Below are 25326 nucleotides of genomic sequence, written 5' to 3' on the forward strand. Positions count from 1 at the left end.
AAAGGAGGCCATAGGGTTTCAGAATAAGGAAAAATCCATCCTCCTACCAACACAGCTGTGCGGTGACACTTACGTTGAAGTCATACAACACACCGAAGTTCGCTGCAGATGCCTCTTCAGCTCTGGGAACTGTTTTTCTAGGTAAACTGCCATATGGCAAACCCCAGAGGTACTATGTGCAGAAGCAAAGAAAGCAGTTAACAATTGGAAACAAAGTCTGAACCACACATGCGATCACGAATGGTTTTGTTTAAAAGCACTTCTGAAGCCTTTTCATGAGGACTCTGTGGATCTCCATGTGGGGTCCATTTTCTGGGAATCAACTATTAAATTCAGAATTAAAAACAAAGGGAATGCTAAGGGCCCTGCATTCTGAGTTCAGTGGACCACCAGGAGTTGGGCCAACCACATTGCCCAGAAGGCTACTCACCACCACCTTCAAACTGGTCTCATTTACAGGAGGTCTGGAAAGCAGAGAGGTGGCCTTTGGGAGACTATAGTGTTCTAGAAAACAGTACTACCCACATCTTCATGTGGATTGGGGAATAGAGGAAGAATCACTCACATTAAGGAAAAGAATTCTTAGGAGAATCAGACAATTTGAGGGCAACAATATGAGGGAAGATTGCACCCTGATTATCATATGTGCTTCACCACCAATTCAGGTTTACTGCCCTGATTTGTGCTATCAGATTAGAAGAAAAGTTATTAGGGGTGCAGCCAGCCCATAACAGGGCAAGAATAGTGTGATACCAAGAGACTTGGTGAGAGCTGAAAAAGCATTCCTTTAAACCCAGGGCAGCCACATGGCTTGCCGAGCAGATGATGCTTCTTATGTGAGAAGAAACTCTCTTTTCCTGGGTGCAGAGACTGACAGCATAAGGGCTGGAAATCAGCCCCTTCTCTCTCTCTCCATACAAGCTGTCTGCTTCTACCGCAGCCCTGCAGCCCCTCTGGCTTCCTGGGACTAAAAAGAACAGAGGGTGAGTCTACCCATGCCATCTCACCCCAAAGTTAGGAGCCGCAGAGGATAGAGAAGATTAGGGCCTCGGGCTTGTCCAAGGACACAGGAAGTTGGGCAAAAGGGCATATGCATCGAAGGGACGCTGAGTGAAGCTGCTGGGTGGACGCAGCTGAAAAGTGGAGACTTGTTACCAGGAGGTGACCAGCCCTGACTCTGGTGGTTCTGTAAAGTTAACATGCAGGGTGCCCATTCTCTTTTTTCTTTTGCTGGAGTTGGTAATCATTGTTCAGAAAACAGAATGCCCCTAAGCATTTAATACCACCTGTAAAAAAAGCATCTAAAGCCAATATACTTCCTAGTGCTAGGAATACATCCAATTGAACACACAGAAGCTCCCTCCACTACATACTATCAGGGATTCTGCAATTTCGTACAGTTGGAATGAATTAGCTACAACCTTTCATTTTCTCCACATGGAGGCAGCATAGTGCGGGAGAAAGAGTAAATGCAGTTGATAAAGCTCCATGTATAAGGAGTGTCATAGTACCTGGTGTTGAAATTTCAGGTTTCCTTAGAGAGATGAACGAAAATAAAGCTGGAGTTAATTTGAAATAGATAAAATACATACATTCTGCTGCATTTCCTGAGTTTTTGTTTTGGAGATTAACTATACAGGACTTATGATCTGTGCTCACTGTCTTCTATGAGCCAAATAGCTGTAGAACCCCAGAATTATCTCAGGAATTATAAAGCTAGTGGATTAGGATGCAAAAGATATAATCGTGGATCCTAATCCCAGATTAACTTTAAAAAAACAAAACTCACTCTGAGACATTAGCTAAGTCCAATAAGCATTATGTGATTCAGTTTTCACATTTTTTTAAGTGGGAGAAGAAAAACTCTTCTATAGTCTACACCTCATTAATTTGTTGTGAGGTTCGTTAAGTAAAATAAGTGAAAGCGCTTTGCACTATTAAAAGCCAAAAACTCTTTACGAATGTAAGGCACTATGCATATTATGATAATAAGAGGACGCATAAAAAACAACGCCCCCATGATAAAAAATGAGGAGAAAAAAAAACCAAAAAAAATAGCTGTTGTCAATGCTGTATTGAACAAACTGGCTACTTAAAAAGACCCTTTGTAGGAAAAATAGAGCCTAACCCAGTTTTTGTATGGTAAGCATCCGAAAGGTTAGAGTCATTTAACTTCACGTGGGTGAAGACCCCAACCTCACTCTTGTTTCTTGGCCTTAGCCGACCCTTCCCATATCATCAGGATGTCCCCCCTTCTTTAATCTGGACCCTCTATCTGTTTTACTCTACTCTCTGACCTTGGTTCTAAAAACCCTACCCCACTACGTGTGTGTATGTGTTATTTTACTTTATATCTAAAAAAATTGCTCACACTGTGTTTCTTTAGTAGAGAAAAGTTGAATGCCTTGAGTTGCATTAAGAAGCATTTCTTTCAAACCAAACTTGGCAAAATAAGTAAATACAACTCACAGGTGTCAAAGCCTTTCTCTTGGACAATTAACATCTGGGTACAAGGGCCACCTTGAGACTCTGACAGAAGCTATGAATCTTTCCACACAAAAATGTACATGTAAACATACACATGACATTTTATATATGATTTCAGGAGGCTCGTGCATCCTCTGCAGCAAGGATTAGGAATTTTGGCCCATGGGCACCATTTTGGAGATTAACCTTGCAACTAATACTATGACTCAGAGTAAATGAAACCAGTTAGTTATTCTACTCTTAAAGAGGAAAAACGTTTTCTAGGAGAGTGACCACATGAGATGCCTGTTGCAGCATGTTTTGCAAACTGGGAGTCAAAGTCTTACCTCTGGCAACATGATGAGGGTAAAGGTCAGGACGAAGAGAACCATGTTTACTCCATACATCCATCTCAAGAAGAGGAAGTATGAGGCCACCGATGAACCAAACTGGCCTATTAAAAAGAACATTAAAAAGGTTGAAAGTAATGTAGGGAGGTAAGGAGGAGGCAAGAGAATTAAAATGTTAATCAAGCCACATTCAGAGACTGCAATATGCTGATCAGCTCTGCAGCCAGGCCAGGACACCTTCAGAACAAAGGAAGATTTCTGCTGGGATTGCTAACAGCCCATTCCCCACACCTGTGAAGAAGGAAAAGGAACCAAGAGTCATTCCCTGTGGCTAAAACCATGGGTTTGGAACCTGTGGATTAAAGGCTGGGAACTGCCAGCAGGCCTTTCACTCTACATATTCTTACCTTTTCAAGCTACACATCCTTCCCCTTCCTCACTGTTTGTCCATATCAAAGGAAACTGGGTTAACAAAGTCTTTTAAATTATAACTCACAGGAATTAAAGAATGATATATAAACTGAATTCTCAGGGTCCCTCTCAGTGCCTTTACTCTGTCTGTCTCTCACTGTGTCTCTCACTGTCCGTCTCACTTTCTGCCTTTGAGAGGAGACCACACTTTCTGTGGAGTGTTATCACTTTTCTGATAAACTTTCCTTTTGACTCTGCTTTTGGCGTGTGTGTTGAATCTTTTCTACACTCTCTGCCAAAGGACCCTCTTCTCTCAGTGCAGAGCTTGGTTCACACCTTCCCCCACCCCCTATCCCCATCCACCCCCTGCCATCCAAGGAAATAAAACAAAAGCTTTGTCTTGTTGCCTTCTAAAATAAATCTGCTCTTTGCAACACATTGCTCCTTTTCACCTATATAGTCTCTAACATTCTTCTGTTTCTATCTAGGAAGAGAAAGTGTTAATTATGATGGAACTACTCTCTATTATGTAAATGTAGTTATACAGAATTATTATAACCTATGCCTTTAGTCTATCCAGGGAAAAGCTGCCTTTGGCTAAGCAGCTAGGATTGCCATCTGAAGAGCTCATTTTATTCCTTGAGTTAATACAGTTTAAGAGAGCAAATATATGTAAAGCGGTTACTACAGGGCCTGGCCAGTAGCTAGCTATCGTTATAATTATGTTTGCTGCACTTCTTCCTCCTTTTTCTCAGGCAAACAATATTTCTCTCAAAAAAAGGTGCCATAGCCCTACAGGCTATCTTGTGCTGTTTCCCCACATTAGTGAAATTTTACAAGTATAATGTAGAAGCTGAAGTTCATTCATTCACTCCACACATTTTTACTAAGCATATTCTGTCAGGAATTGTCATAGATGTGAAGCACATTGTCACAGACAGGGTTACTATCTTACTACAACTTACATTTTAGTGAGGTGTGAAAACAACAAATATGAAGGAATTTAAATATTAAAATATACATATTTAGGATATGTATCATATATATTATATATTCTATTATGTAGCATATATTCTATGTGTATGATATATATTATATATGTATATTATTACATATTATATGTATATGTACGATAATGGCTAATATATGGATTGTCATATATTATATGACATATATAACATATGTAATATGACATATAATTATGTTACATAAATTACATATATAATAATTATAGCCAGATAGTTTGTATAGAGAGGAAGGCAAAAGACTAAAGGGTTGCTTTAGATAGGTTGCTCAAGGAAAGTAAATCAAAGGAGGTAACATTTGAGCAGAGATCTGAAGTTGGAGGAAGAGGCAGCAACATCCCTAGCTGGAGAAGAGCAGCTCAAGCAAAGAAAAGACCAAGAACAAATATCAATCTCAAGGGAGGCAAAAGCTCCAGAAAATCGAGAAACAAACCCAAGGCCTGTAATAGGAGCACAGTGAACAAGAAGCCAAACTACATTGTGTAGGGTATTTTTCTCGATTAAGAAAAAAGGTGAGGATTTTATTTTAAACGTGATGAGAAGCAGTTGATACTTGTTAAGTGGTGGGGCTGGGGCAGGGGCGGTTATGACCTTTAAGAAATCACTTAAGCTTTGGGGAATAAATTGGGAGGGGATAGGTAAGAATGCTCTGTCAACTCACACCTGCTCTAAACAGTAAAAATTGAAGTGATCTGTTCAATGCTTATTGAATAAGAAAAAAATAAAAGCATTCTCTTAAGTCAGAGAATGGAAGAGAAGAAAAAACAGGGATTTGAAGTCTCAGGTTGATTTATAAAAGCCAAAGTTTCTTTGATAATCACTTAAGGTTCAACATCAAATTACTCATTTTCCCAGTCTCCTCAGTTCTCATTTTCAGTTGCCCAAGAAGAAACAAAGAACAGCCTCCACCACCTGCTACATAAACTCCTTTGCCTTGTCTCATTCAGCAAAGCACCTCCAGTGACCAATGGTTTCCTCAGGCCTCTGGCTTTGAAACGATATTACAGGAGGAGGAAGGTTTATGTGGAGAATAGTGCAGCCTCCAATTACGAAGTTGAGGCCATGTTCACATAAGAGTCATATCTCTATTTCTGGCACTTAGTCTATTCTTTAGGTACCATCGTACTTATCCCCATGATGCGGCGGCAGTTTTTATAGAACCTTAAAAGGAAGTCAATATCTAAGTGGGCATTTGGAAAGAAATAAATTATTTTGAAGTCTGGAATATTTAGATTCATTTCAATTTGTAGAGGGGTGAGAGTTCTACAAGATTTCTAAAAGCGTGTGGTTTTGATAAACACACCCCTCCCCGCAGGTTCTGTAACCAGATGCGCTGGCCTGTCTACAGAAAGACTAACGCAGATCTGTCCCTCTTAGGACATCCGATCACCCACCTGGCTCCCAGTGATTTCATATAGTTTCATGGCACTATCTATGTTCTCTGGTAACGATTACCCGAGGACTCCCTCAGCCAGGTTCATTCGTCATGTTTTATTGAAAGTAGTAGACTTTTAGCCTGTTAGTCATTACAGTTACTCATTAACTGGGCAAAAACCTTGTCTTCAGGTATTTAGCGTAAACTTTTCCTTGAAAACACATTTAAGATCCTCTGGTACAGAGTCCCAAGCACAGGATACTGACCCTTCTTTTTTTCCTCCCTTACATTCTTTCCTCCTTCTCTCTTTCCCTCCCTCCCTCCCTTCTTTCCTTCCTTCTTTCCTTTGACAGTTTTTCTCTTCTAATTAGCACCACGGCCCACCCTTTCCCAGGCTCCAATGCACAACCTCTGGCCAATGAGTTTCTTAAGTCGAATATAGAGTATAAATATACCTAAAGGTAAAAAAAGAGGAGTCAATTAAAATGTATACCCTCTGCCATATATAAACCATAGTCATTATGGATGAAATATACTTTAGACTCCAAAGCTTTCAAACTCTAGTTTTCAGACTTGAAAGTGGCTTCACAATAATTTTATTTGGAAATAGAGAAGTGACATCTATTTATTTTCTTTACTGAATCCTAAGTGCAAAGAAAATGCATTGCAGGAAAATAGATTTCACTAAAACCAGAGTGATTGTAGAAAAAACACAGACACAGTTCAAAAAAAATAAATAAATAAAAACTGAGTAATCCAGAAAGCAATGTTCCTTTTACATGACACCTACCAATGGCAGAGGGGTGAGAACAATAACAAAACAAACAAAGAGCTTAAATGAGAGAAAATAAATCAACTAGTTGACATTAAAGTTCCATAGGACCTTTCCCTGTCTCGACACAAAAATGAAAAAGAAATTTTCCCTCTTCGCGTCCATTTATCCTAGCAGTTCTCTCCTACTAGGCATTGTGGGCTAAAACGAGCATTCACTAAACAAAGAAATCTTACTGTAATGTGGCTAAAAGAGCATGAACAGTCATTTCCATGTGCTTAGTCTCTGAGATAGAACTTATTGATTCTTGTAAACAAGAATGAGTAATAATTATAACAACTAACATAGCTTGATGGTCAATTATGTGTACTAAGAACTTTAGCAGCGTCAACTCATTTTACTGCTTCTGGAATCTGGTAAGGTTAAGTATTAGTGGATGGGAATAAAAAACTTAAACACAGACAATGCCTGAACCGAGACTTGTTAGTAATAATAACAGCTACCATTTAATAAATCTTTGTTTCAGACATCTATTTGATCTCTGCATATTAACTCATTTAACCATCATCAAAACTCTGCAGGAAGGAAATTATTGTACTTCCACTTTACAGACACTTAAGCCCATAGGTTACACAGCTAATACATGACAGAGCCAGGGTTACAGAGCCTGAGTAAACGATGAAGCCAGGTAGTCTTGATCTATAGGTATTTGACTCCAAATCTAAATCTCTCTTATCCACAGTGCTATATAGCTCCTCAAGTAGAATCATAGTTTAATTTTTTAAAAATATGCCATATAGAATAAATAAGCAGAGAATGTGTATGTCTGAAAGGATGAAGACAATGTCCATTAATCAGCAAAGGCCAGTCAAATTCACACATTCAGATGGTATCCATAAATGACCAATTCTTCTTTTTTCTTTAATCTAACTGATAAATGTTGTTTCCAGAGTGAATCACTGATATATTAAAACAGAGTCTTTGGCATGTGTTAATGTGCTGCCTTAAGCTTATGCAATATTCTTGTTCCTGAATTTTCTTGTTTGTCTTTTAAATTATAGTGAACATTTTGCCTCTCCTTCTGCTTATTTATTATTAAGGCAAAGTAATTTGTGGTTTGTCATCATGCATAATTTTCTCTTGAACAAGACAAGCAAGTAAATATGAGCATTTATAAATGGGAAAAGACCAATTAAATCACCTGCTGTATGAGCACAATAAGAGTACCATCTTGTTAGGCTATGATACAAAAGCGTTTCTTTCAAACTAGTCTAGGGATAGAGAATTAAACATGGCACATTTGATTTGTATTTTCTGGAGCCTTTAAGCCAACAAAGAAATATGAGATTTAAACTCTGTGCTTGGGTAGTCCATTTGAAGATCTTTCCAGTCTGAAAAATGGTTCTATCACACATCAATTTTGATGCCATATTCTACTATTAGAAAGAAGTAGATTTTGATTCTGAGAAAGACTTGTTATCTATAGCTTGAAAGACATTCAATTATTTGATCCATGGTTTTAATAATACTGTTAGTGTCACAAAGGGTATAGATTACATTTCCCAGGGGTATAAATGTGCAGCTTCTTCAGCAAAATATGCAATGCGGTTAATAAGGTGCATTCCTATGGGTAAACCTGAGATTTTAGGCATGGCCTCTTTACAAGGTTGGTATAACAGTAAAACTCCATGGCATCTCCATTTGACACAGAACTTCACAGCATTCCTTTGTGGCAAGAATTATTAAATCTATTTTTATGTGAAAAAAAAAGTTGGAACTCATCAGGTGAGTGCTTGATCCACACTGGTAAAGGAATCCGGATCTTACTAAAACTATGATGGAAATAGCATGAGTTTTAGACTTTATTTGCATTCCCTTCTTGATTCTGCCAATCACTGTACAGAGCTCTGTGGAAGCTCAATGGAAGCTGGTAATTTGGGACTCCTTTAAAACCAAATTTAAAAAAAATTGTTCAGTATTTACTTAGAGAATGAGGACAAAGTAGACAAGAAAGACTACTGGCAGTGAAGCTCAAAAGCTCTTCTTTTAAACATGTCTCTTACCACAATCCATAATCATCTTCATTATTTAATTGTTTATATTTTATGTTCTTCCCCATCTACCCCAACCTCCCACTCACATATTAACTCATTTGGATGTAAAATCAATGAAAACAGTCTTTACCTGTCTTTGTCTGCACTGCACCCCCAGTGCCTAGAAACATGCATAGTAATGGCAGGCACTAAGTGAGTATTTACTCAATTAACTAAATTAAGTCAATTATTAAGTTTTTACTCAATTACTAAATTAAGTCAAGCTTATTCTGAAGATTAAATTAGTTATTATATGTTAGATGATTCTGATTTTGAAAGGAATATAATAATATTTCTGAATCTTTTATAAGATTAAATGGTCATTTCTTTAAGAAAAAACATCTATTTGTTTTATAATATAAAACATATAATTTACAAATAGGGTACTTGTTTAACCTAGTGTATTCCGAAAAGAATTCATGCAGGCCTCTCTTAATACAAATTATGCAGGCCTCTCTTAATATAAATCTGTTTTCCATTTAACAGTTTCAATAATTTATTACTCAAAAGTATAAAAGAACATCACAAACTTACATATACATCTAAAACTGACTATAACTTATAAATTATAGAATATTGGGTTGGAAATAGCCTTGTACAGTATCTAGTTAAACTCCAAATTTTGTGGAAACTCCAAATATAGAAACAGAGGGCCAGAGATATAAAAGAATTTCCCAAACTACAGAGTCAGTAAGGGACAAAAAGACCACGACATTTAGAAAACTGATTCCATGTCCCATTTCTTCCATTCAGTTCATCTTCAAAGACCATCACAGCCACATGCTTTCCTTATCTTTGGTAAGCTACTTTCTATGAGATGGTTAGTCCAACCCAATAACTCTGCTAATAAACTCCTAGAAAGGTTTTATACTTTTCGACTAATATAATAGCCCCAAAGCATACAGTCTGCTTATGTTTATCATTAAAATCTTAGCATATTAAGAATGTAAAACATATAATTAAATAAATAACTCATTTAAAAACAAATATACATGCAAATAAATAAATAAATAAATAAATAAATAAGAAAACGGGGAACAATCTACGAATAGGATAACTATTAAGGAAATCTATAACTACTCATCTTGCCATTGACATGGTAGAATCTTCTCTGGGACCTAGCACAAAAGAAAAAGTTTACAATAACTTCCACAAAGTAACAGTGAGTATGCCACACTGAGAGAAGCACAAGCTTTGGGCCCACATCTCCTCTATTAATTCTGGGGCAATTATTTAGCCACAACTCTAAAATAGGAAGGCTAATGTGCACATTGCAGGTATTTAAAGATTAAATGAAATCATGTTTGCAGAGTGTCTGACTCACAGTGGCACTCAATAAATGGTGGTCATGGTGACCGTTGATAGAATAGAAAATAAGGGTCAATTTTCCACAGTGAGGCAAAGCACCATTAAAAGTGAAGAAATTAGGACAACCTAATCAAATAATAAATTATATTCAGAAGGGAAAATAATCCACATTTGCTTGACTTGTCCAGTTTGACTGTTCCAAATTTTCAGGGGGAAGAAGGGAGAAGGAAAGATAACTAACTGAAAGTATCATTGAGTAGCTCTTAATTTGATTTTTTTCACTGTGACACACATGATAGCTGGTGGTCAGTTATAACTCATTTTTGTGTGAAATTTCTGGCAATAAAAATAATTCCATCTCTTTCTTTCCCACTCAAGACGGGCTACTGAAACGCAAGTGAGCATGACATTATTGAGATAGGGTGGAACCTGCTCCAGTGTATCTTAAAAATAAGTAACTTGCAAATGTATATATTTCAGTTATTAATTATAAATTTCTTGAGGTACATCTCATAACTGATCAAGATTGATTCAACCCTACCATTGTCAGAAATGAGAAGACTGAGGCTCGGAGGGATTAAATGATTGGCTTACAATCAACAGCTAATTTGTGGCAAAGCAATAACTAAATTGAGAGTTCTTTCACGCTAATTGTATCAGGATCTTAATGCTCCAAATGGCCTTCTGTTCTTCAGTGTTTCTCAAGGTACCACATTTCAGCTGCACACTGAAATGGTAGGGATTCCATAAGGTCTGGGTTGTATTTGTTTGTTTGTTTTTGTTTGTTTGTTTTTGATGTATCTAAATTCCTTCTTCCATTTCTTAGAATGGTAGATATTTGGAGAATTTGTCTGTATTTAATTTTACTCAACGCATATTTATTAAGACCAAACATGTTCTAGGTCTAGAGATCTAGGTGTGAACAAAACAAAATCTCTTCTTTCCTGTCTGTAAAAAGAAATGAACAAAAAAGAAAATAGGATTGCATTAAAAATTCAATTAAAATACAGTATTTTAGATAGTGATAAGGGTTAAGGAAGAAATAAAAGCAAGAAAGGGATGGTACAGAAGTATGTGGGAAGAAGTGCGATTAATGAGCTGATATATTTTAATTCACTGCCATTTGATAATGAGAGATAGTCACTCCTAAAACATGCTCAATCATGTCAGTGAAATATCCATCAACTGTGTTATCTCCCTATGGAGGCTCCATTTTAATTATGCAATGCCACATTTAACTATCAGGAAAACCAAGGCATGGAGAAAAATCAGACCCTAGTCAAAACCCTTAGAAACCAGAATATGACAAGATTGTATTTTAAATTGTTTTAAATGTTACCCATTTTCCTTCATACACTTCATTATTTTTTTAATGATTTATTATTATATTTACAGTATTTTTAAATTTTAATTTTCCTTATCCTAAACCTAGAGCACTGTTCTAAATAAGCTTTGATTGAGTATATTCTCCTGCCTTCCTTGTACACAGTGTATATTCTATAAAATGAAGGCACGATATGATATCCAAATAGCAAGTTCCTAGATGATTATTGCTTATGCTACTTCAGAAGTTTAAAAATGAGGTTTTAAGAGTTCTTCATACTTTTTAGATGTTGTTCATTTTGATTATTGTCTAACATGAAAGTATATATTTTCAATGCCATGTTCATTGTCAAAATAAAATCTCTACCTTCCCAATGATATAACTCAATGTCATTGTGTACAATACTAACTTCCCTGTGTAGTACACAAAACGAGATCAGAATGAGAACATTTTGGTTTGATGTAGGAAAGGAGAGAGGGATCTCCACTGCTGTGATTGGCAAGTGCTAGCAAATCTTCACACCGAGCAAAAAAGATATAAAGTTTTTTTGTTCACTTTCTCGTTTTTAATCTTTCCAATAGTACAGAAACTTAGAAAGGCTTAGGAGAAGCTAATGAAACATTTATTTTGGACAACCTTCCCATCTAAGGAGATCTGTTGAGCACTTACTTTCAATTGCCTTGATTTTATTTTCCCATGGTACACAAGCAGCTTTGAAGTTCTCAAAATCACGGAGAAATTTTGCCCATTTCTGTAAAGGAAGCCAAATATATCAGTAAAACCCAACCTCTTGTTTGTCAAGATGTTTATTCTCCACCCCCATCCCAAAATATCACGAGACAATGGGCTTGGAAAGATCTCTCTGGCACCATATAGCTTTTACTTGCCTCCCTGGTCCCCACTCTTCCTCAGACCAATTTAGTTCAAAAATTTTTATGGATCCCTTGTTTTAGAGAAAATATGCTGAAAAATGTCTGTTTATTCTGCCAGACAATGAGAGCAGAGACTGAGTTAGCAGCAAATGGTTTAATTCAATATTCATCACATGAAGAAATTAATAATGTGTGAATTGTTTAATTCAATATTCATCACATGAAGAAATTAATAATGTGTGAATAAAACACAGTCCTGTCTTGAAGAGCTTCTAGGTCTATCAGAATATACTGTACATAAACAGGTAATTTCAGTACAGGATAGTAAGTTCTATGACATGGGATACTTTTCATTCTGGTAGAGGTAGAGAGGTCAGCTAAATGGAAAGGTATGGTGTCATAGAAAAGGGGAGAAGGGAAAGAATCATAAATTAGTTTTTATAAAAGAAATTTCTTCCATTTTATTACATGTTGGGGCATCCATGGTCAAGAGGACTGCTAGGAAGAGTGAAAATGAGGCAGACAATTTTGTATGCGTGTACATTATGCTGGGATAACATGTCAGCTGGACAGGAACATGGAGCCTAAATAATAGTATGATATTCAAAAAATCACCTCAACTAGAAACAACACAAATGCCTGTCTATAACAGAATAGATAAATAAATTGTGGTATCTTCATACAGTGGAATACAACATATCAATAAAAATGACCTGTAATTCCCACAACATGGATATATCTCATAAATGTAATATTGCATCAAAGAAGCCAGAAACAGAAGTATAAGTACTATATGATTTCAATGATTTATATTGCAAAAATAGACAAAACTAATCTATAATATATATCATAAATATATACTATATATTTTATATTTAAGATATATGAACTTTATTTACAAAACATCTTTATGGGGATACATTTAGTTTACAGGTGGTATAACATTTGTAAAGAGGGGATAATAATACCACGCACCTACGTTGCCATGACAATTAAATATGATAACTTTACAGAAGGATTCAATTCAGTGCTTGGTATATAGTAAACACTAAATAAATGTAAGTTTCTTTTCTATGTTTTCCAAAAATCTATATTTCATTCATTTTTTTCTTATTTTCTATCCAATTTATAGTTTATGTTCCTGGTAAAGAAGAGCTATATATGTAGTTCTGTTACTTGTAGACATTTTGGGAAAGAAATTTTTGACCCAGCCCCCTTAACTACCAGAGAATAAAAATGAAAGAGGCATAGTCTTTTACATTTGAAAGTGATAAAATCACACAAGTAAGTCTTTTGACATAAATCAAAATTTCTGAACTTAAAATTTCATTTTAACTCCTCTAAGGAGCCTTTTTTGAGCCTTTTTCCCCCTGAGTCACCCCCACCCCAAATTTTAATACCATAGATATACTGTGTATATATGCATATGCATACTTTATACATATAAAGTGTAAGATTTTCTTCTCTCTCAGAATGGAACCAATTTTCTCCCCTTGGGGTCAATATGGCCTCCATTGAGAATATATGGTGTCAAGTAAATTGAGTTATGAAAATACTTACCTTGGCCATCATCATCTTAAATGCAAACCACCTTTTTCCTTTTCCTTTCCCAAGAGCTCCTTCATTTTCACTCACAAATTTTTTTGCTTCCCTAAGAAAACAAAATAAGGGATAGGTGGGAGTGGGATGAGATTAATAGAATATAAAGGTAGTAGATATTTAATTTTATTAATTTTGCAGTCTTATTTCTTCTAGAACCTTCTAGAACCTTAATGAGTTCTAAGCTGTATTTTATAACCTAGGAACCTGTAATGGATGTTTAAGTTGTTTAACTTTGGCCAGGAAAAATAAGATATTTTAGTCTAGCCTATAAATCAGCTGGAGTCACTGAAAAGCAAGGAATTTATGCTGTGTCAAAATAGAGAACCCTAGCTCTTCTCATTTCTAACACAAATAAAACTGAATCTGAAGTTTACTTCAGATTCCAGCAGGCAGAATGTTTACTCTAAAATACTTTCTCTCCTTCTTTTTTAAGGATTGGTATTATTTTTTGAAATAGGGCAGAGAGATTAGGACAAACTGACATAGAACACTCTTACTGACCTGGTATTTAATCTCATAAAAGCAATTATGATTTAAAACAGAAAAATCATCTTATGTAAAGTAAAGGGTTGGGAGAAGAGGGAAAAGGAATGGAAAACTCTTTGGCTTTGCATTTAGAAAGGGCTTCAAATTTTAACTTTAACATTATTTTCAAATATCTATACATTAGAGTAGTCACACTAATGTCTTTGCCTGTATGTTGAAAGGCATTAATTTATCAAAATGGATAATGTGAAACCATTAAAAATACTATAATATTTGTAACTTTGGTCAATTTTGTTGTCGTTGTTGTGTGTTTGATATACGAATAAAATTTAGAAAGTGGAGGCGAGCCAGGCTTGTCTTGACCTCTCAGGAGCCACAGAGAACCTGAGAGGAAAACCGAAACTCAAGTGTGATTATACAGGTGCAACGCTGTCATCAGCTGCATGGCCCCTGGAATGTACGGTTTTATAGACAAGACCATTCAACACAGGACTATGAATAAACTTGTTAACAAACAAAATATACCTTGAAAAATTAAAAAGCTGGTGAAGAATTTTTTGTAAGATGTTTCTTAGTGCTGAACTCATGATTTTACAATACCCAGTGATCAAAACACAACACAAAACTGCTGACTTAGCTGATAACTAGACAGTGGTGCCCCATTACTCACCTGTACATGGGCACCCACTCATAGTCTGCCATAAACACACAAGCACAATGAGAAGATTCTCTTCAGTCATCAAAAAGACCCTACAAATCAGTTCTTTGAGAGCGGGGACAATATCTTGTCCTTTTGTATCTCCCCCAGCATTGTCAGCTTCTTGGACTATAGGAAGTGCTTAATAAACCTAAACCTGCTGGAAATAGAGCTGAATGGCTTAACTCAGAGTAGATGCAGACAAGGGAGTATCTCATAATTATATTTTCCACATCAATTAATGCTTGAAGATAAGGTTATTCCTAGACTTTGGAATTGCACTCTTCCTCATTAGTCTTCTCAGAAACTTAATAGAACAGCCTCTTGGAAATGAAGAAAAGTTACTAGGCTGGCCTTGCTGTCAAACACCCTGACATTTGACATAAACTCTGGGCTGTGGAGATTAATTGAAAAATGGTTCCTAAAACATTTATTTATATATTCTAAAATGTTCAATAGAGGCACATCGAGAAGTATAAATTGAGCTCTCATGACCAGGTTTTCAGATTTGTGCAATCAAGAAAACATCACATTTAAGCATTAACTGTGTTATAGAGATAAAAACACAAGAGCACATCACCTAGCAGACATTTAAAATTTTGAACGGATCTAAAAGTCAGGTAACAAGTTCTAACCCAGCATCTGAGATTTGCCTCTGTGACCCTGTCTACGTTTTTGATGCTCTCTTTACACATGTTCACAAGTGTCCTGCTTCTCAAAGAAAAGCACACTCACCCAGGATGCACACAGACCTGAGCAAGTTCTGGCACAGGTCCCCTTAGTTATTGCACGGCCTTTAACAGGTCAGTATTTTCAAACAAGCGAACAAACACAAAGCAGGCACTTGCCTCTCTGCTTGCCAGGGTGGTGGCAAGAATAAGGTGAGATCGTAGATGTGAAAGTGCTGAAGGGATTATCATATGGTCAATTCTACTATAAAGGTTGCTTCGAAACCACAAATTTGTTCGAACATGATTGATAGATTATGGAACTATTTGAGCATAGCACAAAGTTTTGTTTGCTTATGTGTGATTCTATCTATAAGAAACACTAGTCGAATGCAGAAAGCTGCATCCAGCTAAACCCAGCAATGTGGGAATACACAAAATGCACGCATTTTATCTACCAGCTCCCTCACTGCTTCACCCATGTTAGAAAAGCCCCATCTGTTCACAGCTGGTGTTTCAATGAACCTCCTTCCATGATTCACCATAACTCACACATTGCAACCCTATCCTGCTAAGGCACTTCCACAAGCAAACTTTAGGTCTTTTCAAAAGTAAACTGCCATGTTTATTATAGTATTTATATATTTCTTAACCATTCAGCATGTGTAAAATGTTGCTGTCATTTTACACCTACCCTTTTTTAATGTGTTACTGGTTATGTTTTTGAGTATTGTACCCCTATTCCCATTTTGCCCAATTTTGCATATTTTGGTGATGTTTAGGAACCTATACATTGTATTATAGGAGAACTAACTATAATTCAATTATTTGACATCAAGAATTTTAATTCATAAAACCAATTATATGTAGGACTCATTTCATCATTCTCTGTTGTAATAAACGTAAACAGAAAGTCAAATATTCTTCTTAGTAGTAAAATCTAAATTTGTTTTTTTAAATGTAAAGTGCCTACTTTATAGGCAAATTTACTACTCTAGATATTTAGCAGATAATCTGAAAGGTGCTCAGTAAGTTATGTCACTTACTAGGATGGCCAATTAGAAAACATGACCTTTCTGAGCAGTCAGAAGTGTAAAGATTATCTACCTTACTCTATATTTCTCACAAGATTTTTAATTTTGTGAGCAGATGATTATGGTACAAGAACATTAAACTATGAAGATTTAAGAGAGAAAGGAAAGTCAGAGTTATAACCAAATTAAAATAATCACAAAATTAGTTATAACTTCATTTAACAATATAGAAATCTTTTAACATGGCATTCATAAGATTTTTGTCATTTATTATAATTTTCCTTTGAACAATCTAACAAGATTTTATTGTCTCTTCAATTGTTAAGTTTTCCCTGATGATAGGCACAGTTTCATATTTCTCTCCCAATTACTAACTTATGCCACCCTCAACATACATATATAAAAGTCTGGATTTCACTCTACTCCACATAATCTCAGGTATGAATTTCTCCTCTTTCTTAATACCCTACCCCCTCTTCCATTCTCCAAGAGATCTGCCCCCAGATTTCATACAAAAGAGATCCCTAAACAACCACTGCCCTCCTGCTGCTCCCCACTGCCCGCACTGGCCAAAATAACTGCTAGACTCAATTCATCAAAAATTGGTGGGGTAGGGGGTGGACTTTAAAACAAAGCCAGGGGCCATGGGATGGATAGAGAATAATTGTTTAGCAGGAACAGATTCAAATTCTCCTAATCTTATGCTCTTGGGATGTGAAGAAGCACTCTCGCAGTTGGTAGGCCAAGAAGAGGGAAAACCGGACTGGAAGAGGCCAAGGACTCAGTGAGAGAACATGCCTCAACAGTATATGCAGGGCTGACCTTTGCAATGATCTGACATGACATCAGGATAGAGGAAAACTAGCATCCCTTAGTCCCATCCGCCCTGATACAGATTTCTTAACCAGAAGACATCTTTCATTGTGCTATTAGAAACAAGATACTGAATGAAACTATCCAATATGAAGATAAACACTAATATTTATCACACTAAAGTGCCCATGATAGATACCAGAATGCAAGGAAGGAAAGAGCAGAGTCTTTGAAAACTAAAAGGTAAGAATATTTCTTCATATTTTTCTTAGAGTTAATCCATCTTCCTACCTATTTATATTTATCAGGATAATTTAAAGGGATTTTTCCACATGGCTAAAATGAAATAGACTTTTGTGGATAAACTTTGGCCTCAAATCATCCAAATGTCTGACTGAAAAATGTGTATCATCCCCTTAAATTGCATTCAACAAAAGCTGCCTGCCAACTGTAATCCGGTCTCCAGATCTCAGAGCTCAAGCAAAAGCCTTGGTACAATATGCACAGCTCCCTGAGCTGTAACCCCAGACCCAGGGATAAATAATTGAGTGAGCTCTATTTAATGACAATAATATCTAGCTTCATAATTCATTTATCAACCCCTTGTGTTGGTAATTAGAATAACAAAGTTTCATGAGCTTTCAAGAATGCTTTCACAGTTAGTTGAAGGAGCACACTTTAGACTAACTTACAAAATAGATAATTTACCCATAACACATGATACAACCCTTTTTACACAAGGGAGTTAAGACATGCTATGCTGCCTTTGACACATTCTCATTCCAGGAAACATGTTCCCTGTTTGGGTTAGGTTATATTGATTTTTCTGTCCTCTTGTTTTCAGTGTGATGGTATGATTAAGCAATCAATTTATTGCTCTGGTAAATGAAAGACATTTCAAAATTGATCTTTAAGGCAACTGTAATCAAAACTCATACTCATGAGCACTTCCCAGTAAAGGGATAAGAAGAATGAAAGATCTTTTCTTCATAAGCACATTTTTTAAAATTTGATCATTTAAATCTGGCTTTTCCTAAAGTATTACTGACTAATTGAAAGAAAGTTGTAGAGGCAAGAAGCTAGTCTAATGTGCAGAAACTAAAAATAAGGACTGCAGGCCTACTAGATAATATAACTCTATAAATAGACTGGCGGAACTATTTAAAATCATCCTAATACTCAAAGCGATGGTTCAAAGCATATGTTTTTATAAAAGAGATGCTGGTGACAGCAGTTGTAATGGCTAAAATGCTCAGTTGCTTCATCTATAAAATAGACATAATAATAGCTATTCCATTAGGTTTCAGTATGCTTTATAGAAAATAATGTATGATGTATAAAAGTATGTAAGGTAATAATAATGTATGTAATGTATTCTTGGCAAACAATAAGAGCACTATAAATAGTACTCTGCATATTTGAAAACTTGATAAATTATCCTTGGTGAATAAAATGTCTGAAACAATGAAAACAAATAACAAATAAAGAACAAGCAAAAATTTGCCTATACATTCTTATAACCTTTAGCCTATAGGTCTGGCTTATTTTGGTGTGCTTCCATTTAGATAGCACCACTTCACAAATAGATTTTATATATATATATATGCATATATGTATGTACATATATATGTATGTATGTATATATATATATATGCATATATGTGTGTGTGTGTGTGTGTATATATAACTTTACTTCCAATACTCTCATCACCAAAGATTTGCAAAATGGTGTTTCCTCTCTCTGCCTTTACAGTGGAAAAATTATTTTTAGAAGTAGGTAGAAATAGTACTGAAAATATAGATTTCTGTATATGACTGCAAGAAAGACCCATCCAACATTCTGGCCAATAAGCAAATCTATTTTATTTCTACCATTCTTTCATTCTCCCTTTCATTACTTAGCTAATTTTTTTTCCATATTTATTCGGTATGTTGTAGAAATGTGGTAAGTGCTTTGAAATAAATAAAAGAAACACGTAGATTCCTTTCTGAAGCTTAAACTCTATTAAGAAAAATTAGTTATAGGTCTATAAAATTGTTACATAACAGTGCCATGCAGACTTGAAGTGAAAAGAGAGAGGACAGTGGAAGCTTGAGAGCTTGTTGAAGATATTGTAGACAAGATAAGAATTAAGAGACATTAAAAGGCTGATAGAATTTGAATAAACAGAGAAAAGCATTCTTGGTATCAGTTTGCAGGAATTTCTCTAACAGAGGAGATATTTCCACCATGAATCAAATATACAATCTTACGTTCTTAGATATACTAACATTCAGCTCTTCACAAGGCCATTTACAGGGTTTGGTAGACAGACTGTGCTAATTTTGGTTGATTCATTTGCATTCTAATCAAATTCATCTAATTGAATACTGTGAAACAGGAGGATTCACAGAGTGCGACCTCAGAGTGAGAGGAACCATTCTGCTTTGAGAGTTTGGGTAAAATATTTCTGCACAATACCTATGTGTTCATATTTATACTTTGGTAAGCATTTTTAAGTTTTATGAAAGATTTTGTTTTCAAATTGTGTACTATTTAGGAGTGCTAAAAAGCCTTAGTTTTCTATCGAAACAGGGTGTTCTGTCTTTTGATCCATGAAAGGGCAAGAAATTTAAAATGATGGCAGTTCAGTGAGCTCTGCAAATAATCAGGACTACCTGGTAAATTTGAGTGCTTGCCCAATGACGAACTTAGATCTGGAGGTCTGTCCTAAGCATTTGGCAACACATCTTAGGTGAAGTCACCCACAGAGCACACTATGCTCCTCTGCTGTGTCGAAGTGTGGTCTTAATATTTCATGGTTTCCTTCCATAGCTTCCCTTCTACTCTTTCATGACCCCTGTGACCAATCACTGGTCAAAAAGTACTATAATAGTATATGCATAAATACAAAAATTAATTCATCCAAGAAGTCATGTATCTTTATCAGAATATCTGAGTGTGTATGTATATGTATATGTGCAATAGTATATACATATTCACATATACATATTTACATGTATATGTGTAAACTCATGCACATATTTTGCAAAAGCATAATTAACATAACGATTTAAAAAGTATCTTACACTATTTTAAAATGTTTAATTTTCAGGACTGCAGAAGGGAAACAAGATATAATATATTTGATATGTAAAATTATTTTCCTTTCTTCCATATAGTTTGTTATGATAGTCTAATATAGTATTCCCCAAACATTTACTTTTAGTATATGTATTTTAATTAAGCTTAACCATTTTTATTCCATAGCAACAGGCTTACTTAAGTCCTCCCAAATAATTTTCCACTTTCCATCCTTGGTTATATATACATAAAAACATCCTCAAAAAAATTTTGGTTATTCTCTTGTAATAAATCTGTTAAAGAAAAGGGTTATCTTCATAATTAGTTCCTTATCTGATGTCTGGATGCTACTTCCCCAAAAAAGGGAAGGCTCTCAGATTAATCTTATTTTGTGCTTAGTAAGTGCACATTTGCTTTTCTCTTACTGTTAATGAATTATGTCAAATATATTTGAAAGCATTCCTTCCTAGATAATTTTAAGTGATAATTAATGCATTTCTCTTTTTAATCACTCTCTTCAAAGATAATATATTTATGGATAGTCTAATAACAGGTTGTGAAAATTAGCTGTCACTGATAGGAATTCTAAAGAGCACAAGTTAGGTAAATTGCTTTTTATCCATTCAGTGTGTGTTATCATATATAACACATTGACTGATAAGACTCTAGGAAATAAAGTACAATGAAATGGAATTAAGATAATAGTAACCACACTTTATCTACCTAGAAGAAAACTTTAGAACTTTCCTATGTCTAATATTTTTTATTATGATTATTATCTTATAGCATACTATAAAAAAAATTCCTATTTATTTAAATTTTGGAGTTGTTTGAATTCCGGATAAGTAGATGTTTGTGGAAGGTGGAGAATGAGATTGACTACCAAGAACCTTGGAAAGCATCCTTGAATATTAGCACATTTTAGACCCATTTTCCCAGTGATTAACATCCTTCCATCAAGAATCTGGGCAGAATCTCAGACTGATTTAACTAGGCTATGTGCTTGAGATAGGTACAAGCATCATAAATGTATTCATAACTCTCCAAAAGAGATGGGGAGTAGTGAGCCACCTGAAAAGCCTGTCAAAGAAAGGTGAAGAATAGAACATCTCCAGGTAACTATGGTAAAATGGTGCAGTATAGATAAGAAAGAGTAAATGAATCATAACAGAAATAAAGGATAATTCTTGGCAGGCAAAGCATATTTATCCCAAATGTTTCAGATCTGACTTAACAATTAAAACATTTTCCAAAATATTCAAGTCTCAAGAAAAAAAATAACAATTTTCTCATTTGGTTGCTTTCAGTATCCTTGGAGGGAGAATTTCAGAATATTATTTGAAAAGCCTTATTAAAATTAACTAGCAATTTTCTAAGCACTCAAAACAATATACCGAATATTAACAAGCTAAATCCTGAGACAGAAAGAACTATCAGGGACGTTGTTCTCATATAATATGGAAAGATTCTTCCTAACGCAATGGAAATGATGAGATGAGCAATTGTGGTGGGTGAACTTTAATGTGCATGATAAGCCAGAAGAGATTTCCCAGCTCAATCAAGAATTGATTACTCTCAATAAAAAATTTTCCTCTTTAAGATGAATTTTAAAAAGAAAAAAAGAGCAGAATAGGAGGAGAAGGGAGAAAAATTGAAATTCTCTGTCATGTTACTAGATTTGGGAGGAAATTTTAGAACATAAAATGGAAGACATTTAGCAGAGTGTTACAAAAAAAAACAAGAGGTTATTAAGGCACTTTGAACCTTTATCTGGAGTCCTGAAATTATAAAATAATACTTGTCCTTCCAACAAACAGCTCTAATTCAAGTAATTCATTGTTGATTACAGAATAAATAAAGGAAACAAGTTATAGTATAACAAACAGTTCTTTTTTTCTTTAGCCTCTGCTCTCAATTGCTCCAGATTAAGGTTCCTCTAACATAAATTTAGTTAATCGAAGGCATTACTACACCTCCCAATGAGGTGCTGGAGCTGACTCAGTCACTGATTGTTACATTTCCAGAAATTTTGTAAGCTGGTTTTTAAATTGTTAGTAGCTTGAAATAGGTCATAGTGGGAGTATTTACACCATGTAAATTGGCAAATACTACAAATCAGTGTTGTTTTTCTTACCAGCACTTCCCTGCCCTTTACTCACTAATTCATCCAGGGCCTTAAAAGATCCTCATCATGTTAATGATTCTCTTGCCTTCGGAATGAGTGTGCCACAACAAAACAACTCATGGTTAACACTGCCAGCCATCCAGAAAAAGAGTAACTGAATACTTATGAGGTACAGAGCACTCTACTAGGACCTGAGGAAAAACAGAGCTGTAAGACATCTTTCATATTCTGAGAAGCTCAAAATCTATTCTGAAGGGAGGCAGATTTACATACAATTTTTAAAATGCAATATAATGCAGCATACCAAGAGAGCTAAATGAATAACAGAGTCTATTTGAGTCCAATTTCTATAGGAGTTGGCAAAGAAAAGACCTCAGAGGGGAGACAGTATTTGATGAAGGAGAGAGAACTCAGGACTGGAAGAAGCATAAGAAGCACAGCAGAAAAGTGGAGAAGAGACTGGAATCAAGTGAGAAAATTTACCCACAATATCTAGAGAAAATTAAACTCGTGTCACTGGGAAACATGGTTCAAATGAGAAGTAGTGTGGCACACTAGAAAAAGCATGAGGTTTTAGAGATAGAAAAACCTAGTTTGAATCTTCACCTTGACAGTTATTAGCTGTGTGAGGCTACTTTACCTCTGTGAATCTTCGTTTTCTCATTTGTAAAATGAAGATAACGTTTCATTTTCAAGGTTTCTATGAAAATTAAATAAGTTAATGTGTGCAACATCTCCTAGTACAGAATTTGATACATATTAGGCACTCAGGAAAAAAAACAAAACCGGAAATGGTTTTGTCCATCTCCATACCCTCATGTTCACCATCATCAATAACTCATGATTTGGAAAGGAAGCTGGAATTCAGAGTATGAATTTAGATTGTGGAACTCATTGATTTAAAAAAAAAAAACAAAAACAGGAAATCAGCCCTGGTCTATTCTCACTTTCCTAGAATATATTAATTTCTCCAACCAAAAAATAAAAAATAAAATAAAATAAAACATAAAATAAAGATAAAATAAAATAAAATACGAAAAGAAGAATGAGAGGATAAAGGAAGGATGAGTAAGAAAGAATGTTTATCTAATGACCAGCTGACAGTTTCAAGCACCTGTTTAAATGTAAATGAAATTCTCAGAGTAACTTCTTGGCTTTACTGGGTGTTTCATTAATAAATCACCAGGCCTAGTCAGCCAATGGATAACTCCCAGAAATACTGGGTCAGAGAGCTACAAAGCTGAGAAATTAAAGCAGTTAGTATAATAGCTAAATAAGCACTTTTGTTATCAAAATAAATATTTTTTAAAAGGCTTCTGCCCAAGATCTAGTCCCATGCAAAAGTAAACCTAGAGTGCTCCCATGCCCTAATTTGTAGACTCATAAAATGTTAGAATTGCTCCCTCCCACAAATAAGCTTCTCTAAATATCCAGTTAAGTTGGGTTTTTCAAAAACTGTTTTTATGTTAACAGGCGCAGAAGCATTTTTATTTCAAATGAACACTTTATATGGAGTACATTATGTAGAAAAGAGAAACCGTAGGTCTCCTCTGACTGAAGTTGGTGTTTTGGCAGACGAAACAGCCAGTCCTCTGACCTCCCTCGTGCTGAAAGGTATTTCACCAAAACACTTGAACTCTGAGGATAGCACTGTGAAAACCATGGGTCACAATCCAATCCCTTTGTTTTATAAGTAAATAAACAGAGGCTCAGAGAGGAGGCCTTAGAGGTAGAACTTAGATCAAAGTCCAAGTCTTTTAATTTTCAATCCAAAACCTATTCTACTTAAATGAAATACAGTGGTTGCTTATTTAGGTTTAGTCACGAGGGCTTTTAATCTACAACATAGAATGTTCTGATACAGTTAAAGGTTTTAGGTTTCAAGATGAGCAATAAGTAGACCTGTTACTTTCCACCCAGGTGTTTTATTTCACCTGTGGTGGCTGCTACCAGGTTAGCGTGGCCACCTCTTATAGGTAGGAAAGATCTAGTCGTCCAACTCCTGAGTTAAACCCATATACAACTTAAAAACAGATTATACTTAAAATCCTCGCTGTTGAATATTTTTTTAGTTAGGTAACTAATTAAAAAAAAAATAGGAACTGACCTTCATATAATTGAAAAATACACCATTTCCCTGTGCCCAGCACAGCCCCTCTGCACCCACACACAGACACATATTGTTGCCATTCAAAAAAACTCTTCACAAAGTAGAATATTCCGCTTAATGAAGTTTTCTGTTTCTCAGTTAAAAACAGTCTCAGCCCTGACTGTATATCAATGACTTTTAGAGTAAAAAATAAAAAATATGCACTCCTGGTCTGGTTTAGACACATCTGCCACTGCGCCGAAAGATTCTTAATCAATAGGTTCAAGGCTATAGTAGTGTGTGAAACTGCATTAATACACAGAAAAATATACATTGAAAAATACCATTCCACAGTGATGATAGAAAGGAAGTGACTTCCCTTCATCACTAAAGAACAAATTCTGCTGCCTTGAAAATGCAGAGTGCCAGTTCTTGAGCCTTAGAGTCCATATGGATTTACAACCCATTCTCAGAGTTTCTTGCCTACATATTAACTGCACCTGGTAAACTTAAGTCTGAAGCCCATGCCACTACTCCAGATCGGAGATGCAGGTAAGGGAGAGTGGGGAACGTATTTCTACACCTCCATGCAGATGGAAAGGGAGGAGATACTCTGGCATTCTTACCCAATTTCACACCATACTTTGAAAGTTCACAATATTTTTGCTTACCAGTTTTTCAACTTTCTATATATAGTTACCTGTGGTTCCTAGGTTTGGGATTTCATGGCCAGTAATATTTCAAAATATATT

General features: G+C 35.5%; 1 protein-coding gene across 1 annotated transcript in view; it reads right to left on the reverse strand.

The window, feature by feature from the left end:
- The window catches only part of TMC1 (transmembrane channel like 1), a 128963-nt gene that overhangs the window by 60787 nt on the left and 42850 nt on the right, over window positions 1-25326 (reverse strand). The window contains exons 5-8 of the mRNA XM_011371262.2: window positions 13557-13647; window positions 11794-11875; window positions 2814-2920; window positions 74-172 (exon numbers count right to left, since the gene is read on the reverse strand). Of these exons, the coding sequence (XP_011369564.1) occupies window positions 74-172; window positions 2814-2920; window positions 11794-11875; window positions 13557-13647 (379 nt within the window). The remainder of the gene's footprint in view (window positions 1-73; window positions 173-2813; window positions 2921-11793; window positions 11876-13556; window positions 13648-25326) is intronic.

The sequence above is a fragment of the Pteropus vampyrus genome, unplaced genomic scaffold (assembly GCF_000151845.1).
Source record: "Pteropus vampyrus isolate Shadow unplaced genomic scaffold, Pvam_2.0 Scaffold186, whole genome shotgun sequence".
Lineage (NCBI taxonomy): Eukaryota > Metazoa > Chordata > Mammalia > Chiroptera > Pteropodidae > Pteropus > Pteropus vampyrus.